Below are 25,055 nucleotides of genomic sequence, written 5' to 3'. Positions count from 1 at the left end.
ACATTTCTAAATGATTGGTTATGGAATCACAACAGCAGCCATGTTACCTCCAACCCCCTTCTCGGAGAGTGCAAACGAGGGCATGTACGATTACTGTGGCGTGCTCCTCTTTCTCAAGCTCTATTTTCTGCCCAAACCAAAAGCAAATAAGTGTCTATGTCGAGCTGACAGTGGAGATCCCCTCACAACCACACCAACCTGTCTGTGCTATATTTTGCACACGGCCATGTCACGCAGAAACTACAGGGGGGAAAAAGTCATTATTTTGAGTCGACTTTATGGGGTCCGACAGTCGTACAGTGTGCTCACAGCTGGAGACTCATTTCATTTAGACAATATTATCTGTGTGCCTCTTTTGTCTTTTCTTTCTCACTTCCTGTCTTGGTTGCCAGAGCATCGTGGTTATCAAGGACATCTCTGTTCTGTCCTTGACTGTAATAATGAATTTTCACCATCTTTTGTGAACGGTTGTCTTAAGTGTGTGAGCACAGCGGCTGTCACTAACACGACAGTTTATGTCAACAGAGATAAACATGTATTATGCAGATGTAAGCCAAGCGCGAGTAGTCCCCAGCAAGGGAGTAGGTTTCAATTTGTTATTGGGAAGGGAGACAAATTAAACAGGGGAGGGTTGGGGGTCAAATTTTAAGCATCAAACACTTAATTTTCTGCATTCTGGTGATTTTTATGCAACATTTGTGCCCTTGCTGCATCAGTTTATGGTGCAAATTTATTCAGTTTTGTCCAAGTAAAAGTCCTCTTCTACCTTCATATTTATATTGTGGGGTTATAAGTATCGAGGGGGTTGTGGCCCTTGCGTCCACTGAAAATCTACGCCCCACAGCATTATAAACATCTATGCTATATCAGCCTGTGCCAGGGATTTCTAGCTGTGATGTACTGAAGCATGTTTGAAGTAACCAGGCTGTATATACTGCACGGATCAGATGATTCACAGCCGCTGCTAACATTCGGTGCCATCTGAGCACACAAATACCTCCACCGAAAGAACACTTCAGTGTAATAAAAATATTTTATACGGCTTCTGGCATCAAAGCCCCGTGCCCTGTGGTGATATTTTTACCCTGCTGTTTGTCCTGTCTTGTCATGACTGTGCACCTCTCTGCGCAATGTATTATTAAAACAGGGGCAGGGCAGAGGTAAAAAAATAGTCTGAAGTGTATTGTGTCTGTGAGGGGTCAGGTAGAAGCAGAGAACATATGCACACATGAGAGAACATTTGAATGCGTTGGCCAACAGTGTTAACATGAAAAAAAATGGAGAGGTCGCCATCTTGTGGCCGAATGTGAAAGCTGTCAAGCCCTCAACAGGCACATTTCAGGAGCACACAGCAAGCACTTTAAAATACAAAGAGACTCAAGTTGAACCAAAGCACTATCATGTGAAATATAAAATGTAATCTCATGTGTTGTCAAAACACACACCATAAATCATTTTTATTTTTAGAAAGGAGCCCTCCAGATGCACTATGTGATGTCAGGGTGATAGCTGGCATTGCATAGATGGTTGGGCTTCCCCATATGTTAAAGCTAATGGCCATAGGATATAAAAGATGACAGAGCATTAATATGCATGCAGAACATGTAAGGCATGGGAAGCTTGAACTCTTGGCGGTGGGAGGAGTAGGTGGTTTCAAATAGAAATCTGATCCTGTTACACTAATGGGATGTAAAAAGGTGCTGTTTGATGAATGAGAGCATGACACAAAGTACTAATTTATAATGGATCGAGCAGCTGTGCTGCTTTTGTGTCGAATTTTCCAGGAATTCAGTGACTTCTTGAAAGGACGACTGCAAAATATCATACTGATGAGTTTGTATATGAGCGCACACACACACACACACACACACACACACACACACACACAGATATATGCATGATATATAACGCATATCCTTCAAGTCGAGATGAAATAAAAAATGCCGTTTTAACCCTTTGCTTTCATATCTGCAGCCATTTTGTTAACCTATTTAACAATATATGCCACAAAAATACAAAAACTCAATGACCTTTGCAAACATAATCTAGTACCTGCTAATTCCAACCAATGATATAATGACATTCACCCATCAATCAATCTGTAACGTTTAGCCGCACAGAGCTAAGCATAAGTTAGCAAGGCAGCAACAGCATGCTCTGTCAGTTTGGTTCCATTTCCCCAAAATACTATGGTTACAGTCCACGGGCTTGAATTTAGAGGACAACTTCGGTATTTTTCAGCCTGGGCTCTATTTTCCCATGTGTATGTGTGCGTATGATTCATGGGTACCACTCGTTCTAAAATTGGTTCAGTATTGAGCCGCGAAACAAGCTAAAACGGTAATGGGGGCAAATGCGTCCCGTATAAAAGTGCTTTTTTTCGCCACTGACCGGTTCAGATCGCCAGTGCTATCTCTGTAGATAGCATATTGTAGCGGCCCTGGGGCAGTGGTGAGTGTGAATGAGTGGAGTCAGCTGTCAGTCAGTGTTAGAGCAGAGAGGTGGATGGCGTCCCCGCTTGGTAATGTAAATGAGTATGTGTATGTGAATCATACGCACACATACACATGGGGAAATAGAGCCCAGGTTGAAAAATACAGAAGTTGTCCTTTAACTCAACTCGGCTATATTTATAGAGCACCTTTCATATAAACATGCAGCCCAAAGTGCTTCACATGGCAAAACTGGAATGACACAGACACAAGACAATAAAATATTAAAAAAGCAAACCAACCAAAACAGAACAAACTAACAGAAAAATATGATTTCTACTCCACAGACTAAAAAGAGAGTAAATAAATCACTTAAATCAAGACTGTAACGTTACTCCACATTTAGAGCCAGATTAAAAAGATAAGTCTTCAATTTGTGTATAAAAATACAGAGAGAGCTCGCCGTTCTAATATCCAGAGGTAGCACATTCCACAGTTTAGGGGTGTATAAACAGAACGTGCTCTTACCAGGACTTTTATGGGACACATGAGGAACATTTAAAAGTAAAGCAGTGGAGGACCACAGCGATCTGGCTGGAACATAACATGATAGAAAATCTCTGATATATGGAGGGGCGAGGTCATTTAAAGCTTTATAAACAGCTTTATCCACTTGAGGAAAGAGGTATTTGTGAAAGCTTTAGATTAGGTGCAAGGCATTTTATAGAGGTACTGACAGATAGCAGTGTGGCCAGTGTTATATCAAATGGGTCGCAAATTCGCATTTTGCTGGATAGCGAAAGAATGACGCACCTTACCCTTACTTTGATTGGCTTACCCGGATGTTCTTACCCTACATGGGGCGCCCGCTCTACCCGCTGACCTTCTGGGTGCCCCATTCTTACCCTAACCTGAGCTTATCTTACTCCTCTTGCCTTAAACTAACCAATCCAATCAATGAAGGGGATAAGTGCTAACCAATCTAAGGCGAAGTAGGGTGAGTCATTCCTTTGCGTCCCTCGGGTCAGGGCCTCACTGTTATAACCATTATGACACGGCCGCTTCTGAACAATCAAATCAAATTCCTTTTACTGTTATATCCCTCCTGCCTACCCTGTTTCACTTGGAAATACATCACGATACTGGAGCGAGATTACTTTGAAATGCCGTTTCATCTTGACTTTAAATATATCCATATATATTTACATCAGTGCATTTGTAGTGTTTACCAGGATATGGTGTTCAGCTTTGAAAAGCTCTTCAGAGCACCTCTAAGAGCGTCTCATGATTTGTTTAACCAAGGAAACAATATCTTTCCTACACCCCACTAAAACAAAGTGCTCTCCCCACCTCGGGCTCTGCTTGTTATCATCTGTTGTCACAAACTCCTTTTGTCTTGGAGTGTCTTGAACTAGAGGAGCCCATTCAACAACACCTTTGATGGTGAAGGATGTCTTGCAAATTCAAATGATTGAGATGCTGGCCATCTTGGAACCAGGCTTTTGATCAGAGGGCTCTTCTGCAGGGCCATCTTTGTAATTAGAAGTTAACTGTGTGTGTCCTCGCTCATGAAACTCAATAGCTCCTACTCAAAGGCTGCTCTGTCCATCTGAAGACGCTGCCTTTGATCTGTGAGAACAACATATTTACAAATCAAAGTCTGCTCTCCTGCCAGCCATAATGGTTTTGTTGGAGCCTGCGGAGCGCTGTGTGTGATGTGTATACATTAAAGCAGCTGAGAAATATCAGATTACATGTTTTCTCCAAAGGGCCGTATAGCCCTTAATGAATAGGCTACTTATGTGCCGTTGGTGGATGTTCCAGGAAAAGATGGACTTCCGGTTTGAAACTGTTTGTACGTTGCCAACAACATCTCATGTCACACACCTCCTGTGAAGTATGAACTTTCATTTGAGGTGTAGATCCATCAGTAGCACGGACAATATGTGACCTGACCTCCTCTCCTCAGTGTATTAAGTGTATGTCTGTTGGGGTGTTCCAGTACAGGATGAGAGATTGATATAAAAAAAGTGTGATGTCACGGACATAAATGTGTTTGGTGTCAGTGTCAGACCATGCTCAGACCAACAATAGCCCGCTGATAAACCACAGTGAGAGGCCATGTCAGTGTGGATAGTTGCCACGGATACCGGTGGGAAGATGAGACAAACCAGGAAGTCCACTTCTACGGTTTAGCAGATATCAACACTGCACAGGAGTTTTTACTCATTTGTTGCAGGGTTTTAGGAATCTGGAACGTTAATACAACAGCATACGTTTGTCCTGATTCAACAGGAGACTAACATCGCTCCAGTTAAAGCCTCTTTACACTGGCTCTCAGTATGTTTTAGAATGGATTTTAAGATTTTACTGATCACTTTAAAGGCTCTTCATAGTCCCTCTCCCAGCTATATTTCCAGCCTCTTAGTATCATACACACCAGGATGTACTTTGAGGTCCTTTTGTCTGTTCCAGAGGCTCAGATGAAAACTAAAGGGGACAGAGCATTTGCTATCAGGGCCCCGAGGCTCTGGAACAGTCTCAGGAAATCAGGTCGGGTGATTCAGTGATCTCTTTTAAGCCCCTTCTCAAAACATACTTTTATCAGAGAGCCTTTCCTGATTTTACTTGAGTTTTATGTTCATTCAGACTGTCTTTTATTTCCTCTGTTTTTATATAGTGTTTCTATCAGTTCTTTTAAAAGTTGTTTACATGTCCTGTCTCTTTTAATTATTGACATATAAAGCTCTTTGTTTTGAAAAGCGCCTTATAAATAAGGATTATTATTATTCCAAGCACACCGCTACAAGCAAGGGCGTAAGTTTTGTTTTTGTTTAAGTTTTGTAAAATTGGAGGGACACACATTAAACTTGGGGTTTAGGTTCCTCCGCCAAGAAATTTTGAGCATCTAACACCTGAGTTCCTGCATTTTAGGGAATTTTTCTGCATCAATTTATGGTAAAAATGTCTTTAATTTCGTTAAAATAAAAGTCCTCTGCTACTTTCATTTTTTATTGTGGGGGGACAAAGGCAAATGTTCTAAATTTTGAGTGGGACATGTCCCATGTGACCCCCAAAAATCTACGCCTATGGCTACAAGGGCCATTCTATAAGGCTTTAGCCATGCTGCCAGCTCGACTCAGGATGACAGTGTTGGTCAGTCCATCAATTTAGTCCAGACTGAAAAATCTTAAAGGGATAGTGCACCCAAAAATGAAAATTCAGCCATTATCTACTCACCCATATGCCGAGGGAGGCTCAGGTGAAGTTTTAGAGTCCTCACATCCCTTGCGGAGATCCCAGGGGAGAGGGGGTAGCAGCACAACTCCACCTAATGGAGGCTTACGGCGCCCCAGATTAAGATGTCAAAAAACACATTATTGAAACCACAAAATATCTCCATACTGCTCGTCCGTAGTGATCCAAGTGTCCTGAAGCCCCGACATAAAAAGTTGTTTGGAAAAATGTCATTTGAACTCTGAGTTCAAATGACGTCCTTGGGTGAGTAGATAATGGCTGAATTTTCATTTTTGGGTGCACTATACCTTTAACAGTAGCACTGATGTTGTACACACACTCATGGTCCCAGGAAGATGAACCCTAATGACTTGAGTGATTCTCTGACTTTCCTCTAGATCACCGTATTTGTATAATATCATTTGTAATCACTCTGGTGATCCCTTAACGTTTCATCTAATACCATCATTTAGTCAGATCTTTAATTTGGGCAGTACTTTGGGTCATGACTAATACCACACATACCCAAAAAAAAGACATTCCCATCTGCCGCAGCTCTACTTTGTGTTTTGGGCTAATTAGCATATGCTACAAAAATACGCTAAACTAAGATAATGAACATGGTCAAACATCAACAAGTTAATATTATCATTTTAAGCATATCAACATGCTTTCTTTTTACCTCTTGAGTGTATATATCGGTTCAACATACAATACATATTAGTATACATATTTCTTATGTTTACTTTAATTCTATAGTTTTATTCTCCTGATGTATATATTGTAGTTTAATTTTCAAACTAGCAGCCTCAGCACAGTGACGATATATATTTTAATGTTTTAATTTTTAGTGTCTTAAGTACACTGTAGCATAATGCATTATTATTTTAATGTTCATTTCATTTCTATTTTATTGTATAGCTTTGTATTTACATACTTTTATTTCAAACTCTTTTATATTTATTTCTTATAGTGCTCTATTCTTTATATCTGAGCAGCTGTAATGAATCATTTCCCCTAAGGGATCAATAAAGTATTTCTGATTGTGATTCTGTAAACATTTAGCTCAGCCTTACAGAGGCAATAGCTTGAGACTTGTTACCTGGTCTGTTCTCTTGCACAGAAATGTTTGGCCAGCAGCACAATGCGCAACACAATGGTCTCATTGAAATGAATGCTCCATTTTTTTTGATGTAGTGCTTGTCAGTCTGAATGTGGCTTTGTAGAATCACCCATCTCCCTTCACTCTGAGCCATACCCTCTGTCTTATAATAGCTCATTCCCCACGAGTCAAAGCATTAACTTCTGCCATCTCCAGCTACAAATCTGTACGTTTTTTCATACACTGCTGCTGTATGTTCCTGTCTGTTTCCTCTGTGTATTCAACTTGTACATTGCTGCTTTATGTTCTGCCTGTATCCTCTGTATATTTTACTTTGCTCTGAGGCATACCATAGATTTTACGGCTGAAGCCATCTCTCATTTTATACAGCCACTGCTCTCAGTTCATACCATCACAGCATGGAAATCAGCTATCAAAAGATTTGAGGCTTTTTCCAGACTGCTTGGGAAGTACTTTGTCGAGTGAATCCCATGTTGTCCCTTTTTGTTTTGGAAACATGCACTATTGTTGTGTTGTGATGCAGTTATGAACAGGGACTGTTTCTTCAGAATTTCCCAGAGGCCAGAAATGTATTTTAGGTGTTTGAACCCAAGGGGGGGGTGGGGATGGGGATGGAGGAGTGTGAGAGCTGAAAACAGCATTAAGCTTTGAGAGTCAGCTGCAGCTACAGAGCCCCGAATTCACAAAATAAATAACATTTTCAGAAGTAGCACTCAGACACACTGATCCGTCAAATGCAGGATGAGAAACAATGAACGCAAACGCTGCCATAAAAGGCCACTAAAATAAGTCCATACATGAGAAACACAGGTTCCTAGTTAGTGTTTTCACGTGTTTGCGGCGAGCTCAGACATCTGACGCTTGAGAGTAACCTTTCTATCTGTTTCACACTGTGTTTGGTTACTCTAACAGCATAGCTTGCGAGTGAAATAATGTTCCGCAGCTATCACTTTCATCTGGTGAAGTTTAGAAAAACAAGAATACAAATGCACCAATCAGCATGGGGTTTCAAGGTGATGTTAAAACATGCTATTCTAGTGGCTTCCTGGAAGAGAAGGAAAAATATATTCATAAATGTAAAAATGTCTGGTATGCCTTGGAAAGTGTTCACACTGCAGATAAAATGCACCATTTGTAGTTAATGGAGAAAAGCTGCATAAACAAAGGCACATTCACTTACTTACATACTTCAACACCAACCTGTGACGCAGCTATCCAAGCCCACCTCAATACCTCTCAGTCACAGAATTAAAGCGCAGATGATTGGTTGTGTATCCCACAGCCACCTCTTGTTCTTGCCCCGGTCCTGACCCCGGCTTTACTTCACACACTGCAGCCCACAGCTACTGCCCGGCTCTCAGCTTCCAAGCCTGTACGTTATTTTCATAACCCCCTTCCCAGGACACCAGATCACTGTCCAATTACCAGGTTCATTTCAACTATCTACTGGAAATCAACACCACAGGCTCCCTCCTGTGTAAGTCCAAAGGACATTCCAGACACAGCATGCAGCTGCTTTTAGTGCGACTTTGCTGGTGCATGTGTGTGTTTGTATGTGTGTGTGCTTGTCTGTTTTCCAATGCGTTTCTCGTTGCACTCCAATTAACAAGTGCAGAGCCATCTTGGGCTTACTGGATGACTTCGGCTCAGCAGCATGCAAATAATTCATTCTGACAGATATTGTTTAGTGATTGTGTTTCACATAGAACATCGCTAGTATCAACGCAATGGCACACTAAGTTGTTTTCCTCGGCCGCGTTCGAGCAGCGGGGGACAGGTGTAACAAGCTGCTCTCTAATATGAAACCCTTGAGGTCTCTCAAGGATGATCCGCGCTTATGTAAGCGCTATTTCAATATAGCCCAAAGTGTTGTGTTGGATCACCATGGTTAGTAAATGATACAAACACTGTGCACTTCCTTTTATAAGACAAATTAACTCATGTGACAGATTGTGGGTGTCGCCGTAGTTGTAGCTCCTTATCACTAATAAGAAAACTGTGTGTGTGTCTGATGAGTTGCTCTTAGTTTTAATATCTATCATTGTGATGCATGATCTTCTAAAATGTATTAACGTCAGATAAAGGTTATTTAAAGTGGACCTATTTTGTTCATTTTCAAATTCATACTTAAGTATTTTGGGTATGAAACCAGAAAATGCTTTAATGTTTAAAACAAGTGTGTATCTCACATATCTACTGTCTATTTTTGTAAGCCGAAACCATTTCCCTCAGTGGAAATGAAGCTTTTATTTACTTTTATTTCACAAATAAGAAACAATAAATTGTGAAGACAATAAAGCCTCCATAAAATAGCATTTTAGGTCTTGTGTGTGATTTATCCTGGCTTCGTATGGGTAGAGGAAATCTCCACTATATGCCAGGTTAACTTATATAATGTAAAATGCCATAGGCTTGTGCTAATAACGTTAGCATCTTATATTTGTTTGTTTAAAACGTATTAAGTATAAGACAGTTGTTTTGTCAGTGAACCTTGTGAATTGTAGCGGAGCCAAATTTTGTAACGTTACCTTTGTTAAATGTTGTTGTTGTCCCTGGCTTCATATGAGTAGGGGAAAAGTCCGCTAGCCACTAGGCTAATTTATACAATGTAAAATGCCATAGGCTTGTGCTAATAACATTAGCATGTTGTATTTGTGAGGAAAATGTGTCCAGATAAAGACAAGTGCTTTGTCTGTGAATACTCCGAGTTATAGCGAAGACGATTTGCGTACTTGTGTTTGAAATTGTTGCTATGAAGCCATGTTTAATGTGTGTTTTGAATCAACTAAACTTTACAGCGCTTCACAGAAACCCTGCCACTGAAAAGTGTTTTGAAAGTGTAACTACAGAGTGACACAGACACACCATCGTACAGGTATAAATACTAACAACGGTGTAGGCCACATGCGTAGGCTACAGCGTAGGGTCTGCATAAAGCTGACACACAAGTATAAATCCCACTTGAAGCGCTTTGTTTTAGCACCCATCTCTTTAAGCCCCCTACATGGAAAAGCCCAGTTTGCCATAATTGGTCAGCGTTTCTGCACCACCGCTATTGCAGCCGTGGTTTGTAACAAAGAACAGCTGCACTTTCTACCGTGCAAAACCCCCAATAAAAGCTTCTAAACCAAAATCTTTACAACTGGACGTGCTTAAGCATGAACACGATCCAAAACTGGGGACAATTTAACTGCTTCGGCCACCAAGATTACATGTTTCTCTGACGTCAGCATGTACATGCAGCAGTGTACCTGCAGCCGGGAAATGACTGTATTGTGTCACTTTCTCCTGTTAAAAATGACCAATAAAAACCTCTCTCAAAGGGGAGAAATTAACAACATTAGCGACCAGGATTGCATGTTTCCCTGACGTCAGCATGGAGCTACATATAGAAGAGAAGGCTATGTAATGAAAATATTTGCAGTCGCGTGCCTGTAGCATAAGACCACATAAAGACATCTGTGACGAGGTGACGCCATCTTGCAGCCAAAGTACAGTAAACACTTTACATTTAATGTGAACATACAACATTGTGACATATATTTGTGATAGAAAATAAAGAAAAGCATAATCTACCCCTTTTAAAGTTGTTTAAATCCTTGGCATTCTTGAACTATTGACCAATAACTACTCAGCATTTTGACTGAATATCTACTGTCCTTGGAAACATGCAGTACAGTATATGACAGGATTAAAAATCTTGTTCAATTTGTTTGGCAGCGACAGGTAAATTTGTAGCAGTAGTGGCGATAGCTTTTGAAAAATGACTGTACAGCCGGTGTAATGTCATAAATCCACAGCTGGGACATTACGAGCATTTGTGCCTCAGCAGCCCTTAACAGAATAAGTTGACTCCGTTTTCAGCTTCTGAATATTTTAATAATCATCACATTAAATTTATGCTTTGCAGGTCTCTTATGCTTTCCTTTATTAATTACGCAAATCCAAAAACGTCTCTTCCCACCTCAGTCTTGTGTAATGTTAACCACTGAGAACTAATTCCCACTGACTGCCACTCATCATGACTCTTGTTCCCGAAACGAATTATCACATAATCAATATTAACAACCGCGGTGTAACACGGCGCCTCCATCCAAACTGGGACGTTTGCTGTTCTTTCACCCATTAACCTGGTTACTAATACTGTAAGTGTGCTTATGTAAATGGTCCTGAATGCTGTTGTGGGCAAACACAAGAACAGGTGGAGCAGTGTTTGCCAGAGTATTGTGTGAAGAGCATGGATACAGGCCATCGGGGCTTATCGGAGGTGAATGAAATACTGTATGAGCTGTGCTAGCTGGAGGGCCCCAATGGTCAACCTGTTAATGTATCCTTTGCCCCTGACAACACACTACCTCTCCTCTCCTCTGTAGTCCTCACCTTTCCAAATGTGTTGTTCCCCCACCAGCTGTGACCTTTATTCAAAGGGGTCAGCAGAAAAGAGTGAGGCAGACTGTACGTATGTGTGTGTGTTTGTGCATGAGGAGGGGGTGTGTTTGGAAGAGGGAAGGCAGAGGGAGTTGACATAGCACGAGGAGGAATTGTCACCTCAGCTCATTGAAATAGGTTGCCGTATGTCCGAGTTGAGACCAGACACAGAGAGTGATTGTCGGCTACTGTTAGCACTTAAAATTCAATTGAATCAAGTCTTTTCGAATCTAGAGCAGAGCCTTTTTATTTCCTCCCCATCGGGATATTAAATTCAACCACAGTATGATCTCTCTTTTTTCCTTTTTCAAAAAAGATGGGGCAAGAAATAATCTGCTTATGACATCCCCTGAAGAATTTCCTGTCTTTTTGTAATATTTTAGTCCGTGTTAAAAGTGGATAACACTACACTTGGACCGGAGGTTTAAATACAAGTGCGACAGACGTGTCTTTTGTTGGAGGGCTGCCCTGGGCAGTGCGCTGGTTCAGAGCTTATCGCTGTGGGACTCTGTGTGCAGGAAATCTTTCACAGTGAAGGATGGATTCATGGGATACAGACTCAGAGGACTCGTGCGATTGGGGGGACTCCTCTGAAGAAGGAGCATCATCGGAGGAAGATGAACTTGATGTCAAATATAATAAAGAGTAATGCCAATCTTGCAGCGATGTGTGTTGCCTGTTGAGAGTGATGTTTTTATTGTGTGCCAGCGCCATTTATGGAGTGAATGGAGTTGAATAAGACTGATATACAGGTGTTACTTTTTGACAGTTTCCATCATCACAGCTCTGATAAAGCATTTAAAATGAATAATACTAATCAAATGTGCCAGTTTTGCTTTTATGCCTGACTGTGTCGTATGATCTTTTTGTCCAGGGAGGACATCAGGACAGCCAACGTCATTGCAGCAGAAGCAGTCACCTGTCTAGTCATCGATAGAGAGTGAGTATCAATGTTATTTCCCTCAAAATACAATGTCTGTTCTGCACTGCTGATCCTTTTCTTTAGCATTAAAGTAGTAAAAGAGCTCAGTGAGAACGTCTGTCTGTCATGAGCAGCCATGCGAAACTAGCACCCGAATTCTGCTTTGCTCCTGATGGTCAGGCGAGGACAGTTTCTTCAATTTCTTGGAACAGGCTCTCCAAGTTCAACTGAGTAACTGAGACATCAACATGAACCCTCGCTACACCTTATGAACATGGCGCACATTTAGCTGTCATTACTTTCAATTTCCAAACTCAAGAAACATCAAAGCTCTCACGTAAAAAGTCGAATTTATCCTAAATCATCCATTAAATTTAATTTCAATAAATGTGAGGTGAGAAATAGATCGTGCATTTGCAGGATCATGCTCCCCTTAAACTTCCCTACAGCACCTTGTTTGATCGTCAACTCCCAAAGTTCGGGAGTCATAAAAGGCAATCCCTTCATCACCTTACTGTTTGATTCAGCTTCTATAGTCAGGACCAATCTAATTCTCATGTAAATGTTTTACAGACTACTTAACTTATGAGATTTGCTCCTTACGTGACGCCAAGAAGGCATGTGTCTTAAATCCTAAATCACCTTCACTAACATATTAAGATTTATGCTAGATTTGCACAGGAACGACTAACAAGGGCTATTTTTTCCACTGATGTTCGTCAGGAGATTATCAGGGAGCAAAACCACACTTTCAGCCTCGTGCTGCGATGACATTAAAAATGTAGATCCACAGAAGTTTATATCAGGTCACTATCGAAGGAAACGGTTCAGTCTCTGAGCATCTTTGTCACTAACATGAAGTCATGTGGTGAGAATAGAGAGGCAGATGGATTGGGCATTGGGAGGAGATGGTATCAGCTTACCCAGGGCCTCCCTCTAGCCTCAGGGAACACGGCAGGCACAAATGGGCCTTCCTCAGGGCCGGCAGAGGGGATAGTGAGTGAGTCATCTGGCGCAGGTGATTACCACTGCCTTTGACTCTGCCTGTCATACAAGCAGCTAATACTGTCACAGCCCAAGAACTAGCTCATTCTGCATGACGCCCAGCCCGGCTAATTTTGGTGCAGATTCAAGGTTATCAGTATTTTAAACTGTCTGTGTGCACTTATTTGTTTTCTATATGTTTGTGCATGTGCGATGCAGCAAAACGACACGGTGCATCTTCAGAGGTTAGATGAGGATAATTACAGGAGCTGTGCGGGAGGGAAAAGAAAAGGAGGAGAGAGACATTTGGAACGAGATGGGGGAATAAAAACAAACGGCAGGGAGTCACGGGCTCAGCGCAATAGACACCTTAAGCAGCCAAACATTTAAAGGAAAGCTCGGCTCGGAAACAGCCCCAGCTTACAGGCATTATGGTCTCAACAGGAGAAAACACCAGATGTATTACATCGTCTGGCTGACAGCTTGATGAGCCTTGCATGAAAACAGCCTCAGTTACTTGTTCTTCCAGGATGTTTGGAGTCTTTTGCATAGGCGGCCATACCTCAGAGGGAAATGAGCCGAAGCGTTGTTTTTCATGTAGCAGATCTCCCCATGAGGACAACTTTGGAGGGTTTTATTTCAGCAACTTAGAGTACTGTGTAGTTTATTATTCTGCAGTCAATCTCTCATTGTAATCCTTAACTGTCATTCCTCTGTGTTTATACTAATGATAATTAATAGGGGTGGGAATCACCAGAGGATCCATGAATTATCACGATGCTTAAGTCAGTATATGGAATAAATTTGTGGAATGGGTTAGAAACAGAAATTTAAGTGTGTAATACACACAATGGATTAAACAATATTTAAACACAAGATAATTAACAAATATAAAACTGAAGTGTGAACACCAAAGTGTACATGAAATGTGTTTGGGATATTTGGGCAGACAGTAGACCCATATAATGTACTGAGTTCTGTCAGTTTCTTATTGCTCTGTGTAATTCAAAGGGAGCTGACAAAAACAATGAATGTTAAAAGGGTAGGTGTAATAAGCTAAGGCTTCACCCTACACCTTGTCCGTCCTTTTTTCCCCATATTGCTAAAATAAACATTAACTTAATGTTTATGTATTGTATATCTACCAGTATATTTGTGTTTCATAAGTTGGAAAATGACCTCAAATAAATGGAACTAAATGATACAATATTATTGTGATTTCAAATACGTTGTGATATGCAGAGTATCGCGATAAAATATACTGCAATATATTGTAATTTATTATCTTTTTCCAACTATAAATTACATCTCCAAAGGAAAACTTTGTCAACATCTGTTTTATCTAATAAGTTTTCAGTCTGGTTATCTCACTTCAGCCATTTTTTGCAGCAGCAGCAAAATCTAGTGAACTGAAAAAGCAATTGATTATATGATTCGATATGATACGATATGATACGATATTGCCACACAAGAATATCACAATACTATGCTGTATCAATTTTTCCCCCACACCTAATAATTAAGTTCTGATATATCAAGTAAAAACTGTATTGTAGTCTTAATATTTAAAGGGACACTTCACCCAAAAATAAAAAATATTTTCCTCTTACCTGTAGTGCCATTTATCAGTATAGATTGTTTTGGTGCGAGTTGCTGAGTGTCGGAGATATCGACCGTAAAGATGTCTGCCTTCTCTAAAATATAATAGAAGTAGATGGCACTCAGTTTGTGGTGCTCAAAGCGCCAAAAAAACCAAAACATTTTAACAACCATAACAGCAACGTCTCTTTCCAGAAATCATAACCCGGTTACTAAAGATAATCTACAGACCTTGTTGTGAGCAGTTACATGTAGGAACTATTTTCTTTCTACCGAACTACACCCATTAACCGAATCACCACGCAGAAGGAAGTGTGCATCTACTCATGTGCGAGATAAATGGTGTCTTCCTCAGCTGAGTAGTAACATTAGCTAGCTCAGGTGAGCAAGCAGTAGCGAAACTATTAGTTAGAATATTGCTGTTGCTCTTTTATGGTTGGGAGGTGTAGTTTGGTAGAAAGAAAATAGTTCCTACATGAAACTGTTCACAACAAGGTCTGTGGATTATTTTGACTGACTGGGTCATGATTTCTGGAAAGAGACATTCCTGTTGAGTTTTTCAAATATACTTTATTTGGCGCTTTGAGCTCCACAAGCTGAGTGCCATCTAGTTCCATTATATTGGAGAGAAGGCAGACATCTCTACGGCCGATATCTCCAACACTCATCAAGTCACACTAAAATAATCTAGACTGATAAACAGCACTACAGGTAAGAAGAAAAATATGTGCATTTGATTTCGGGTTGAACTGTCCCTTTAAGGTCTGAAAATAATCCAGGTGTTTCATGTAGTTAATTAAATACCTTAACTGCCTTTACTAAGTACTAAAAGAACAAAAATATTGCCGTGGGAATTTAGTGTCTAATGATGACTATCTTGACTTTTTTTAATCACTCAGCGCAGTATGTTTTCTGTTCCATTATTCATTCATTAAAACATTTATGCACAGCCTCTACTTTTGTCTCGAAAAATTCACACTCATCCCCCGCCTGCTATCACACTATTTTACACCTCTTCAGGGGAGCTCTGTCTTCTCATCTGCTCTACAGTGATTTTTAGAAACTCGTCTCTAAAAGCAGACTGATGAATATTTAATAGTAACTGGCAGTGTTTTTTTTATTTTTTTCTATGACAGTCTGGTCATATATTACAGCAGCTTCTTATACAGATTGCCTGCAGTGTACAAACTGCATTCAAAACATACTGTGAGTGGATAACATGTGGGCTGGTATAGGTTGCAGAGTCTTGAACAAAATAAATAGCCTCAGAAAAGTTTGATCGTATGATGTAATGTCTGTGTTGCAGTTCATTCAAGCACCTGATTGGAGGATTGGAGGACGTGTCCAGTAAAGGCCATGAGGATGCTGACGCCAAAGCCAAGTAAGACACAAATTGATTAATTTGATTTTGATTTTGTTTTGTTCATCTAAATTTCACAAATTAATTCACAGATTCAATAAATCTCCAAAGCTTTGCGCCATATCATGACTGCCCACCAGCGGCAACTTTTTATAATGGAACATACTTTGGGCCAACTGTTAATGCATCGTGCCTTTAGGTCTGTTATATAACAGCACAATACCCCTGTGGCAGGCCAGAAAGCAGAGGCTATGACCTCCGCCTCTATTTCTGGAGGAATTAATATGTACTCTATTTATCGTTGCTATGGAAACAAAAGAATGGCACTGTGGAAGGCACCTTGGCAATGAGGTGGGCATCTTGGGGTACAGGCCGCTACATACTGGCATAATCTGATACCACGCTCGCGCAGCGCTATGCTGTGAGTCAAGGTGAGGAGAAACAAGAACCCAGTAATGACAGATTACAGAGAACAGGAACAGCTTATCGCACCAGAAAGGGAGAGAGGGATGTTCGTGGATGGATGGACTGAGCGAAGAGAGGCAGGGAGGGAGCAAGACGGGTGACACAGCAGACTAGGCTTCTGTCCGAAGCTTTGGATTTCGAGCTGACTGCCGAGAGTGTCAGTCATCTTGTGCGAGTCGGTGGAATTCAGTCAGCAAGGAGCAGAACATAACACCAGTTACTGTGTTGGACGGAGGCACTGAGGAAGGAGAGAAGACAATCGGGGGGTGTAATGGGAGGCTTGCCTCTGGCATTCAGCCTTGGCCAGGTCCCTCTTATGGCTCACTACCACTGCTGATTGCCAGCTAATGTCTGTGATCGAAAGAGACCTGCAGCATGTGCTCTCCAGCCCATTCCTCCCATCGCCGGGCCTGTGGGGAAGCTAATTTAAGATTGATTTTATGCAAATGAGCAACAAATCATCGCCATCATTCATAACCTTATTATCAACCCTATTCTCCACTGAAGTTTATCTTAAAATAAAGCCGCTCTCTCCCTCTGCTCCTCAAAATCTGTCACATCAAAGTTGTTTTCATCCTGATTAAGGTAGCTCTCCCCGCCGTGTGCTGTGTGTGTGTGTGTCGTCTCTTACTGGTGCTCCCCGCCCAGCAGAGCACATTTGTTTCTTGGTGAGGAAAGCCTGCCTGAGTCAGGATCCCACGGTGATGGAAACTATCTCTAATTGGTCACAGCGGATAAGCACCATGCAGCAGTACCGTAACTATACTGCAAACTACAGCTGCTCTCTGTGAGGTTGACAGGTCTTTTCTTCAAACACTACCTCCTTGCTATGTACAATATATATGTGCGCGTTGCTGTTGATCAAGCTTCTCTCGATGCAAAGTAGAGCCAATACACCTGTCTTCTTTGTTATTTCTGCCGGCATAAAATAAGGATTTAAGTATTTTGTTTAGCTGAATGCGCGGTGAGAATCTGTAGGCGTGACAGGAAAATATTATGTTATCCAAAGTGCCATATTTTATTTTAAACATCAGGTTTTTTGGGGTGTGGTTTAGTAACCCGTGGGTCACAGCTACGACAATAAACTGCGACATCCCAGAGACCAGATGCAGAAATTATGTGCACACACGAAAACCAATGCGAACACCTGTTCCCCACACATACACTGGTATTTATAGAGGAAGGATGTGCTGTGAGCATGTGTGCACCTCACACATTCTTCAGATGAGGAGTACACACGGGTTTTAGCTAAAATAGCTGCAGGTGATGTGGTGAGAACGAGATTAAATATAAATTGAGAGACAGACAACAATATTTTTAGGTTGTTTGCCAATTTCACTGGTTGTTTAGCAGGCTACACAGTGCTCTGTAAAATGTCACTCAAAAGCACATTTATAAAAGTATAAATACCTTGGCCTGATGCTGGAGGAGCATGTCATTTAAAGGGACTGTCAGTGTTCTAGGTCAGTCAGCAGGTAGAGCACTGAGATCTGTACTGAACAAAGCTAAACAATGTGGCAATCTAGGATTTTATACTTATACAAAACTCTTTAATTCGTGTGTCCTGTGTTTGGGGTTTCCAAGAACATACAAGTTGTAACACAGTGCATTATAGAGCGAGTCAATCTTTCCTGGGTGTCCATAAATTGACTTGAGTTTTGGCCATCAGTGGAGATATGGGATGGGAACCTCCGAACATCCGGCATAAATGTCAAATGCTGCAGCTTTGGAATAGACTTGTGAAGATGTCGGATCAGAGACTCACAAAAAAGGTTTTTAATTGGGACATCTTCCACTGTCATCCCTGGACTAATAAGCTTAAGTCATTATCTTACTTGAACAACTTGTCATTTATTTTCCAGAACAGGTTACTTTGTGATATTCAGGAGATGAACCCAGAGGAGGACAGAATTTGAGGTTCACTTCTTGTTTTACTGTCTTGTATATGAAGACATAAGGGATTCACTTTTCAATAAGATGACCTCTACCTATGTTGAATTCTTTTGGTTGGATGATCATGAAAAGTTGAGTTTTATTTCAGAACGCGAACCCTTCTGTGGCTGAATTTCTTTGCCAGGCCTGGGATAAATGGAAGAGTATTCTGTTTCTGGACTGAGCAGTTAAATAACATGTATTCTTAATTGTTACTGCAACATCATTGTGATGGTGTCTTGTAAACCCATGAGGGTCACTTTGTCAGGTCAATCTCAACGTGAGCCATGAGAATGAATCATTGATCATCCTTCTCACATTTAATTATAATGATGATGATGCATATTTTACCACGATGATGGTTTGCAAAAATGTGGTGAATTAGTGGCACTGATGCCACAAATAGCCGCAGCTGTGCCTAATGACAGCTGCTCTGGCAGCATCCAGGAACCTCGCTGATACAACCCAGTCGGTGAAACTGCACTTTCTTTACTGTATTTCTGACTGGAAGGTCAAATGAGCGGTGGAGGGGAATGAGTAGCGATATGCAAACAGATGTTTATTAACAGATGTTTATAAGAACAAAGAATATAGGGGGTTAGGGGCCATAGATCTGGGCATTAGTTTAATGATTGCTTTTGTTAAAAATGTCTCAGCTGCCATCCTCAGAAATGCTCTTTGGATAGGAAACTATTCATAGTGGAGAAAAGGAGAGGGAGAGCCAGATTTGGCCTACATTATAAATTGGTATAAGCTGATTATTCTACAGAACACCAACATTTGAATACTGATTGGTGTAGTTTATCTAGCAAATACATTTTTAATACAATTAATTCTTTTAAATATGGGGGCCTGATAGCAAGTATATATCTGATAATTGTAGCAATGAAGTAATGAATAAATTAAATAATAAAAACATTCCAGAGAGCATCAGAGACGTCACATGGCTGATTTCGGCAGGTAGACTCCCAGTGAGAGCTGCAGTGTCTTGGAGCTGTTACGTCACCAATGATTCATTGTAACAAGCCTGAAACCCAAGAACACCTTTAATCGACTGTTATAGAGCACAAGAGGTCCGGCTCATCTTTGAAGGTCTGGGTGTAAATTTTATCGTGTTATAACTCTGTGATGTATGGACACTTTGAAGCCCCCAAATGCCCCCAAAACATAAAGAACTGACGAATATGTATGCATATTTCTGCTTTTGTGCATACACACAGTTTAGGTTGTGAATCTACACAGAGTTTTATGCATCAGGGGCCATATTCATAAAGCTTCCTAGTGCTAAGAGTTGTCTTTAGAAAATTCTTAGAGTTGTGACGTTTTCTTAGAATTTCCCCTTAAAGTTAAGACTAGGTCCTTGTAAACATAAAAGTTATTCACAACCCTTGAAAGAGCTCCTAAGGTGAAAAGCTGTTACGAGCAGGGAGGAGGATTTTTAAGAGGCTTAAGTGTCTTTAGCAGAGGAGAAAATGCTGTAAACACAAAGAGGTAGAAGAAATATTCTCCAAACGCTGGATGACAGTGAGTGAATAAAATGCTACCGATTAGCTTGTGCAGGGATAATATGTGTGGTCGATCTCCTTAGGGGTAGGCACGCCTTTCCCACCTAATGCAATAATGCTGTAACGCCAGAAATAAAATGATCACAACACAAAGATGTTTGGAAAACTGGAAACTTGCAACAGTGCAGCAGTGATGACTTGGGTCTGTCTCAACCTTCCATCAGCAGAGTGATCACACTAACAATAGCCATGTTTCCATCAGCCTGTTTAGATGCGCATCTAGAAGTATCGCATTGGAAAATTATGATGGAAACGCCAAAATTCGAATTGAAATCCCCTGATTCGCACAAACTAAAATACGCTCGTTTTAGCCGGGGTTTGGTTGGTTAGAAAAAATGTTGATTCGCAAAACGGGGGATGGAAACAGTTATGTTCGAATTAAGTCTGACGTAGCGCACCTCTCTCCATGGTGATATCCACACTCCGGGTTGGGAAGGCGGTAATGCATTTACAAGCTGGTTGCCAACCGCCAGAAAACGTTGAAGAAGAATGCAAGACTTGTTTTGTTTCCGGTTCTGCGGAAAACTCCCGCGAGTTCGTAGTTTTCACCAAAGTCCATACATTTAATTGAAACACACAGGATTCGTATTTCTTTTAATGCACATTTCCCAATGATTCGAATCACTTTTGGATGGAAACATAGCTAATGACAACACTTTCACAGTCAGCAGTTCTTTTCATTTCAAAGGGCGTGTCTGTGACAACCAATCATATCTCTTAAAAGCAAGCATCACACCTAGCAACGGGGTCAACCACACCTATTCACTAAGGTAAAAGTTTCTGTCCCTTCCTCACTCAGAGTTGCTCTGAGAACTTCCTAAATCACTCCTAAGTTAGGAGCTCTTTGAGAGTATTCTCAGAATATTTGAGAATACGTCCCCTGGCCCTGAGCCTGTGGGTGACAGCTCCAACCACAAACTGCATAGTCCCTGCGTTCGGTCAGGGACCTTGTTGGATGTCATCCCTGAGCTCCCTCTCCCCTCATACCCTGCCATCTGTCGTATAAAGGCATAAAATGCCATTAAAATATTCTAAAAACTTTGGTTTCCTGATGAAATTAAACAAGCAATTTTGACTTTCCTCTGGCAGGTCAACAGCTGCTTTTGTTTTCTACTTTTTTGTGATTAACTTGGTCTCATTCTCCTCTCAAACTGTTGATAAAACGTCTCAAATCAAAGTTTATGAAACTTGGAGTTGTCCTGCACTTCACTTTCCACTTACTGCTAATCACGGCTCATCAAGCACGACGAAGACTGATGGAAAAATAATGGTCCCACAATGACTCAGCACGTCCCGCGTCTGTGGAGCAGGTGGAGGAGTTCAATAAGTGAGAATTACTGGTAAATAAAAGTGACATTTAATGAGAGTCAGCTTTAAGGTCAGAGATGCCGTCTCTAACTCCTTCCCTCGAGTCAGGCTAGACCAACGGAAATGAGGACAATGGCGCACACACTCTCACATGTACGCTCACACACACTAAGACACACGGGGATTGCATCATTTTTTATGATCTCATCCGTTTGCTGATACAGATTATCACTCACTGGGGGGCTACTTGACCTGCAGAGAAACAGTGCTGGGAACAGATTTGCCTTGTAACGACGAGAAGTCACGTGTCATTTCAGCTTCATATAAAAGATGTCGAAATATATGTTCTGTGAATCTAACCAGGGTTACTTTACAGTGTTGTTCAGCAGAGCTCTGTGTTCGTTTTTATTCAAGGTCATGTTTAAGACAGCTATTTAAGGTGGATGTATGGCTCCAGCTCCACAAGGCCTGCTCGCCAGTATCATATTCCTTCCAGTGCTTCATCCGTGTTGTTCTCTGCCTATCTGAAAAGAAATCTATATGAGTATTTGTGTTGCTGGTTTAGTAAATATCTCCACTATTCATCGACTCCCAGAGAGCCTATGTGTCCTTAGTTGAGACACAGAGCGACGGCAAATGTTTTTCCTGTCACAAAACTATTCATTACAATTCACTGCAGTGTACTGATAACTTCACCAGCTGGTTTCAAGGTTGTCTTACTGTACTCCGCGTAAAGACGAGTTCATCTTTTGCCCAAAATAAAAAAAAGAATGGGTTGATTCTTCAATTGCATACTTAATACAATAGCTTCTTTTTGTGGTTCAGCTTCAAAGGGTTGGAGTCATCTATCGTTCACCAGCTTCAAGTATTTGCGCCTTACCTTGATACTTCTAATGGAGCAACGCTGCCATCTGCTGGCTGAATCATACTGTTACTCTTTTTTAAAATGAAATGATCTCTTTCTTGTCCTCCTTCATTATGTGTACTCATAAGTCCATGCATGTGCACGTGTCAGGCCCCATGACCTTATTAGTAATCCCGTCCCACACACAGGAATGCGTGTACTCTCCATAACATCTCTCCATCCTTTTGTTAAGCAGAGAGCATTTTGGGATTTGGAGTGTTCGATGAAAGGATCACCTGGGAATCTTACATGCTAGTAGTAGTGCCTATTTATACACAAACAAACAGTGGCTGTCCTAGTTATCTAATGTGTTTCTGAGAAACGCCGGGGCTCAGTAACCTGCCAACACGTGCCCCCACTGTGCCCACTGATATGCAGCTTAGGGAAAAGGTTTTATTGTTCTGGCTTACAATGATGTATCTGGTGGATCTGATGGAGTAAAATCCTCTTTCCACATCTCAAATGGCCACACAAGCTGAGAGGGAAGTAAATCTCATTTGCCATTTTATTCATCACATTCAAACCCAGAGAAGAACTCATAAAATGAATCATTGTTTAACTTCTCTGTAAATAAAGTTAATCCCTGCTGCACCACAAAGGAAGACTGCTTACTTATCTAAACAAGTCTTCCATGTAGGGGCATTTTTTTTTGATAAATGTCTGTTGGTCTGTTGGCACACAACCAAACTGTTTTTGTACAAGAAACGGCCTGATGTTGAGGCGATAGCCTGAGTGACCCAGAAAAGGCTGTTCAGGCTCAGATCTGTCCTAAGCCCACTGATCCAGAGAGTGAGCTGATGAAACTCTGTCTGGATCAAACAATAACCAGAGAAGACACAGGGCATCTGGGGATAAGGGGTGGACACGTGGAAACAGTCTCCACTGCCAGCATGTTCAGGACTGCAATGGCATGTTGGCGTGTCAGGTGGCAGAGCCAAGGCATGTCTTCAGAGCCAGCTGAGTCGTGAGCTCGTGACGAATGTCCCGTCTTTTGTTTCCTTTCAAGAATGGGGACAGGCTGGGGGACAGACGGAACGTGTTCAAAGAGAGGTCAAAGCGATGTACCAGAGGACTACACTGGAACACATCCTGTTCACGTGTTCATATTTATACCCTCCACATCCTCAATAACATCCTTGATAGATTACTACGAGTTAAATCCTCTAAGATTTGCAAACAAATGAGCTCAAGGAGAGACGGATATTTTGTCTCAGGTTGTTGAGAGTGGATTATCTCGTCTTTCATCCTTCATCTCATCTTTAATCCTGTTCCCATTCTGTCCCCCCCCCCCCTTCTTCCCGGCACGGCAGGTATGAAGCGGAGAATGCGTTCTTCTTCAATCTCAACCTAGCTGACTTCAACATCATCGACACTCTGGGGGTTGGTGGCTTCGGTCGTGTCGAGCTGGTAGGGGGGCGCTGCACTGTGACAGTAACATCTTTAACAATTGTCTAACGGGCTGTGAGGGTTAATGCGCTGGCTGACCTTTGTATTTCTTTTCTTTCCTTCTCATTGCAGGTTCAGCTCAAGAGCGATGAGAACAAAACCTTTGCCATGAAGATCTTGAAGAAGCGGCACATTGTTGACACAAGACAGCAGGAGCACATTCGTTCAGAGAAACTCATCATGCAGGAGGCCCACTCAGACTTCATCGTTAGGTACAACCCCTGAAGCGCTTCATTGAATATGAATAATCTACTGTACAGAGGTGGAAAAAGTGTTACAATACTGGACTCAAGTAAAAGTACTGTCATTTTAAAGAAACTTTACTCAGGTACAAGCAAAAGTAGTCGGTCAGTAGACCCTTTATATCCAAACCAACAGTAAGTTCCACTCTGCAGCCTGTACATCCAACTGATCATCATCAGTTAGTTACAATTAGAGGTCCAGTGTGAAAGATTTAGGGGAATTTGGCACAAAGGGAATATGTTTCGGAGTTTGCATGTTCTCCCTGTGTCAGCGTGGGTTTTCTCTGGGTACTCCAGCTTCCTCCAACAGTCCAAAGACATGCAGGTTAATTGGTGACTCCATATCGGCTGTAGGTGTGAATTTGAGTGTGAATGGTTGTCTGTTTCTATGTGTCAGCCCTGTGATAGTCTGGTGACCTGTCCAGAGTGTACCCTGCCTCTCGCCAAATGTCAACTGGGATAGGCTCCAGCCCCCATCCGGACAATTCAGCTCCCAGGAAAAAAAGAAAAAAAAAAAAAAAAAAGAGAAAAACTGAATGCGTGGATCAGAGGGAAAAGGTGAGCGCACATTAGCAGGATCCAGGCTGGCAGTTTGTCTGCCAAACAGCATCGGAGAAACACTGAGTGGGAACAGGAAACTGCTTTTTTCAGTGTTTTTACCAGTTTTAATCACCTGGTTCGTTTGTGTTGGAGAGGATGAGACCTCTGCGGATAATTCAGCTCCTGGTGTAAAAAAAAAAAAAAAAAAAAAAACCCTGAACAATGTACAGTGAAGGCATTCTAACTGGGAGAAGGTTCAGCTGGTTGCAGTCTGCAATCTTCACCACTAGATGTCACTAAATCGCTCTGAATCTTTACACACTGGACCTTTAAGTGAAATTAAAAAGTAAGTCAGTCACAATATACTCTTAATGGGGGGCATCTTTAGACTGCATGACACTGTACACAGGCTTGGGAACATCATCAGCAGATCACTTATGTCCAAACAGACAATAAATTCCATTTCTGTGGATGGCAGTTTGCAGCCTGTCCATAGTACAACTGGTAACCAATCACTAGAGGTAACCAAAAAAGAGACAAAAATAACCAACATTAACTAAATAGTCTA

At 41.4% G+C, this 25,055-nt stretch overlaps 1 protein-coding gene and 1 long non-coding RNA gene across 3 annotated transcripts in view; one reads left to right on the top strand and one right to left on the bottom strand.

Moving 5' to 3' along the window:
- The window catches only part of LOC126406366 (cGMP-dependent protein kinase 1), a 146,452-nt gene that overhangs the window by 111,683 nt on the left and 9,714 nt on the right, over window positions 1-25,055 (top strand). For both annotated transcript variants that reach the window (XM_050070576.1, XM_050070575.1), the window contains exons 8-11: window positions 12,095-12,160; window positions 16,032-16,106; window positions 23,570-23,666; window positions 23,778-23,917. In XM_050070576.1, the coding sequence (XP_049926533.1) occupies window positions 12,095-12,160; window positions 16,032-16,106; window positions 23,570-23,666; window positions 23,778-23,917 (378 nt within the window). The remainder of the gene's footprint in view (window positions 1-12,094; window positions 12,161-16,031; window positions 16,107-23,569; window positions 23,667-23,777; window positions 23,918-25,055) is intronic.
- The window catches only part of LOC126406369 (uncharacterized), a 202,746-nt gene that overhangs the window by 174,856 nt on the left and 2,835 nt on the right, over window positions 1-25,055 (bottom strand). The gene's annotated exons all lie outside the window — the stretch shown is intronic.

The sequence above is a fragment of the Epinephelus moara genome, chromosome 19 (assembly GCF_006386435.1).
Source record: "Epinephelus moara isolate mb chromosome 19, YSFRI_EMoa_1.0, whole genome shotgun sequence".
Classification (NCBI taxonomy): domain Eukaryota; kingdom Metazoa; phylum Chordata; class Actinopteri; order Perciformes; family Serranidae; genus Epinephelus; species Epinephelus moara.
This window is presented reverse-complemented; position numbering and strand designations above follow the sequence as displayed.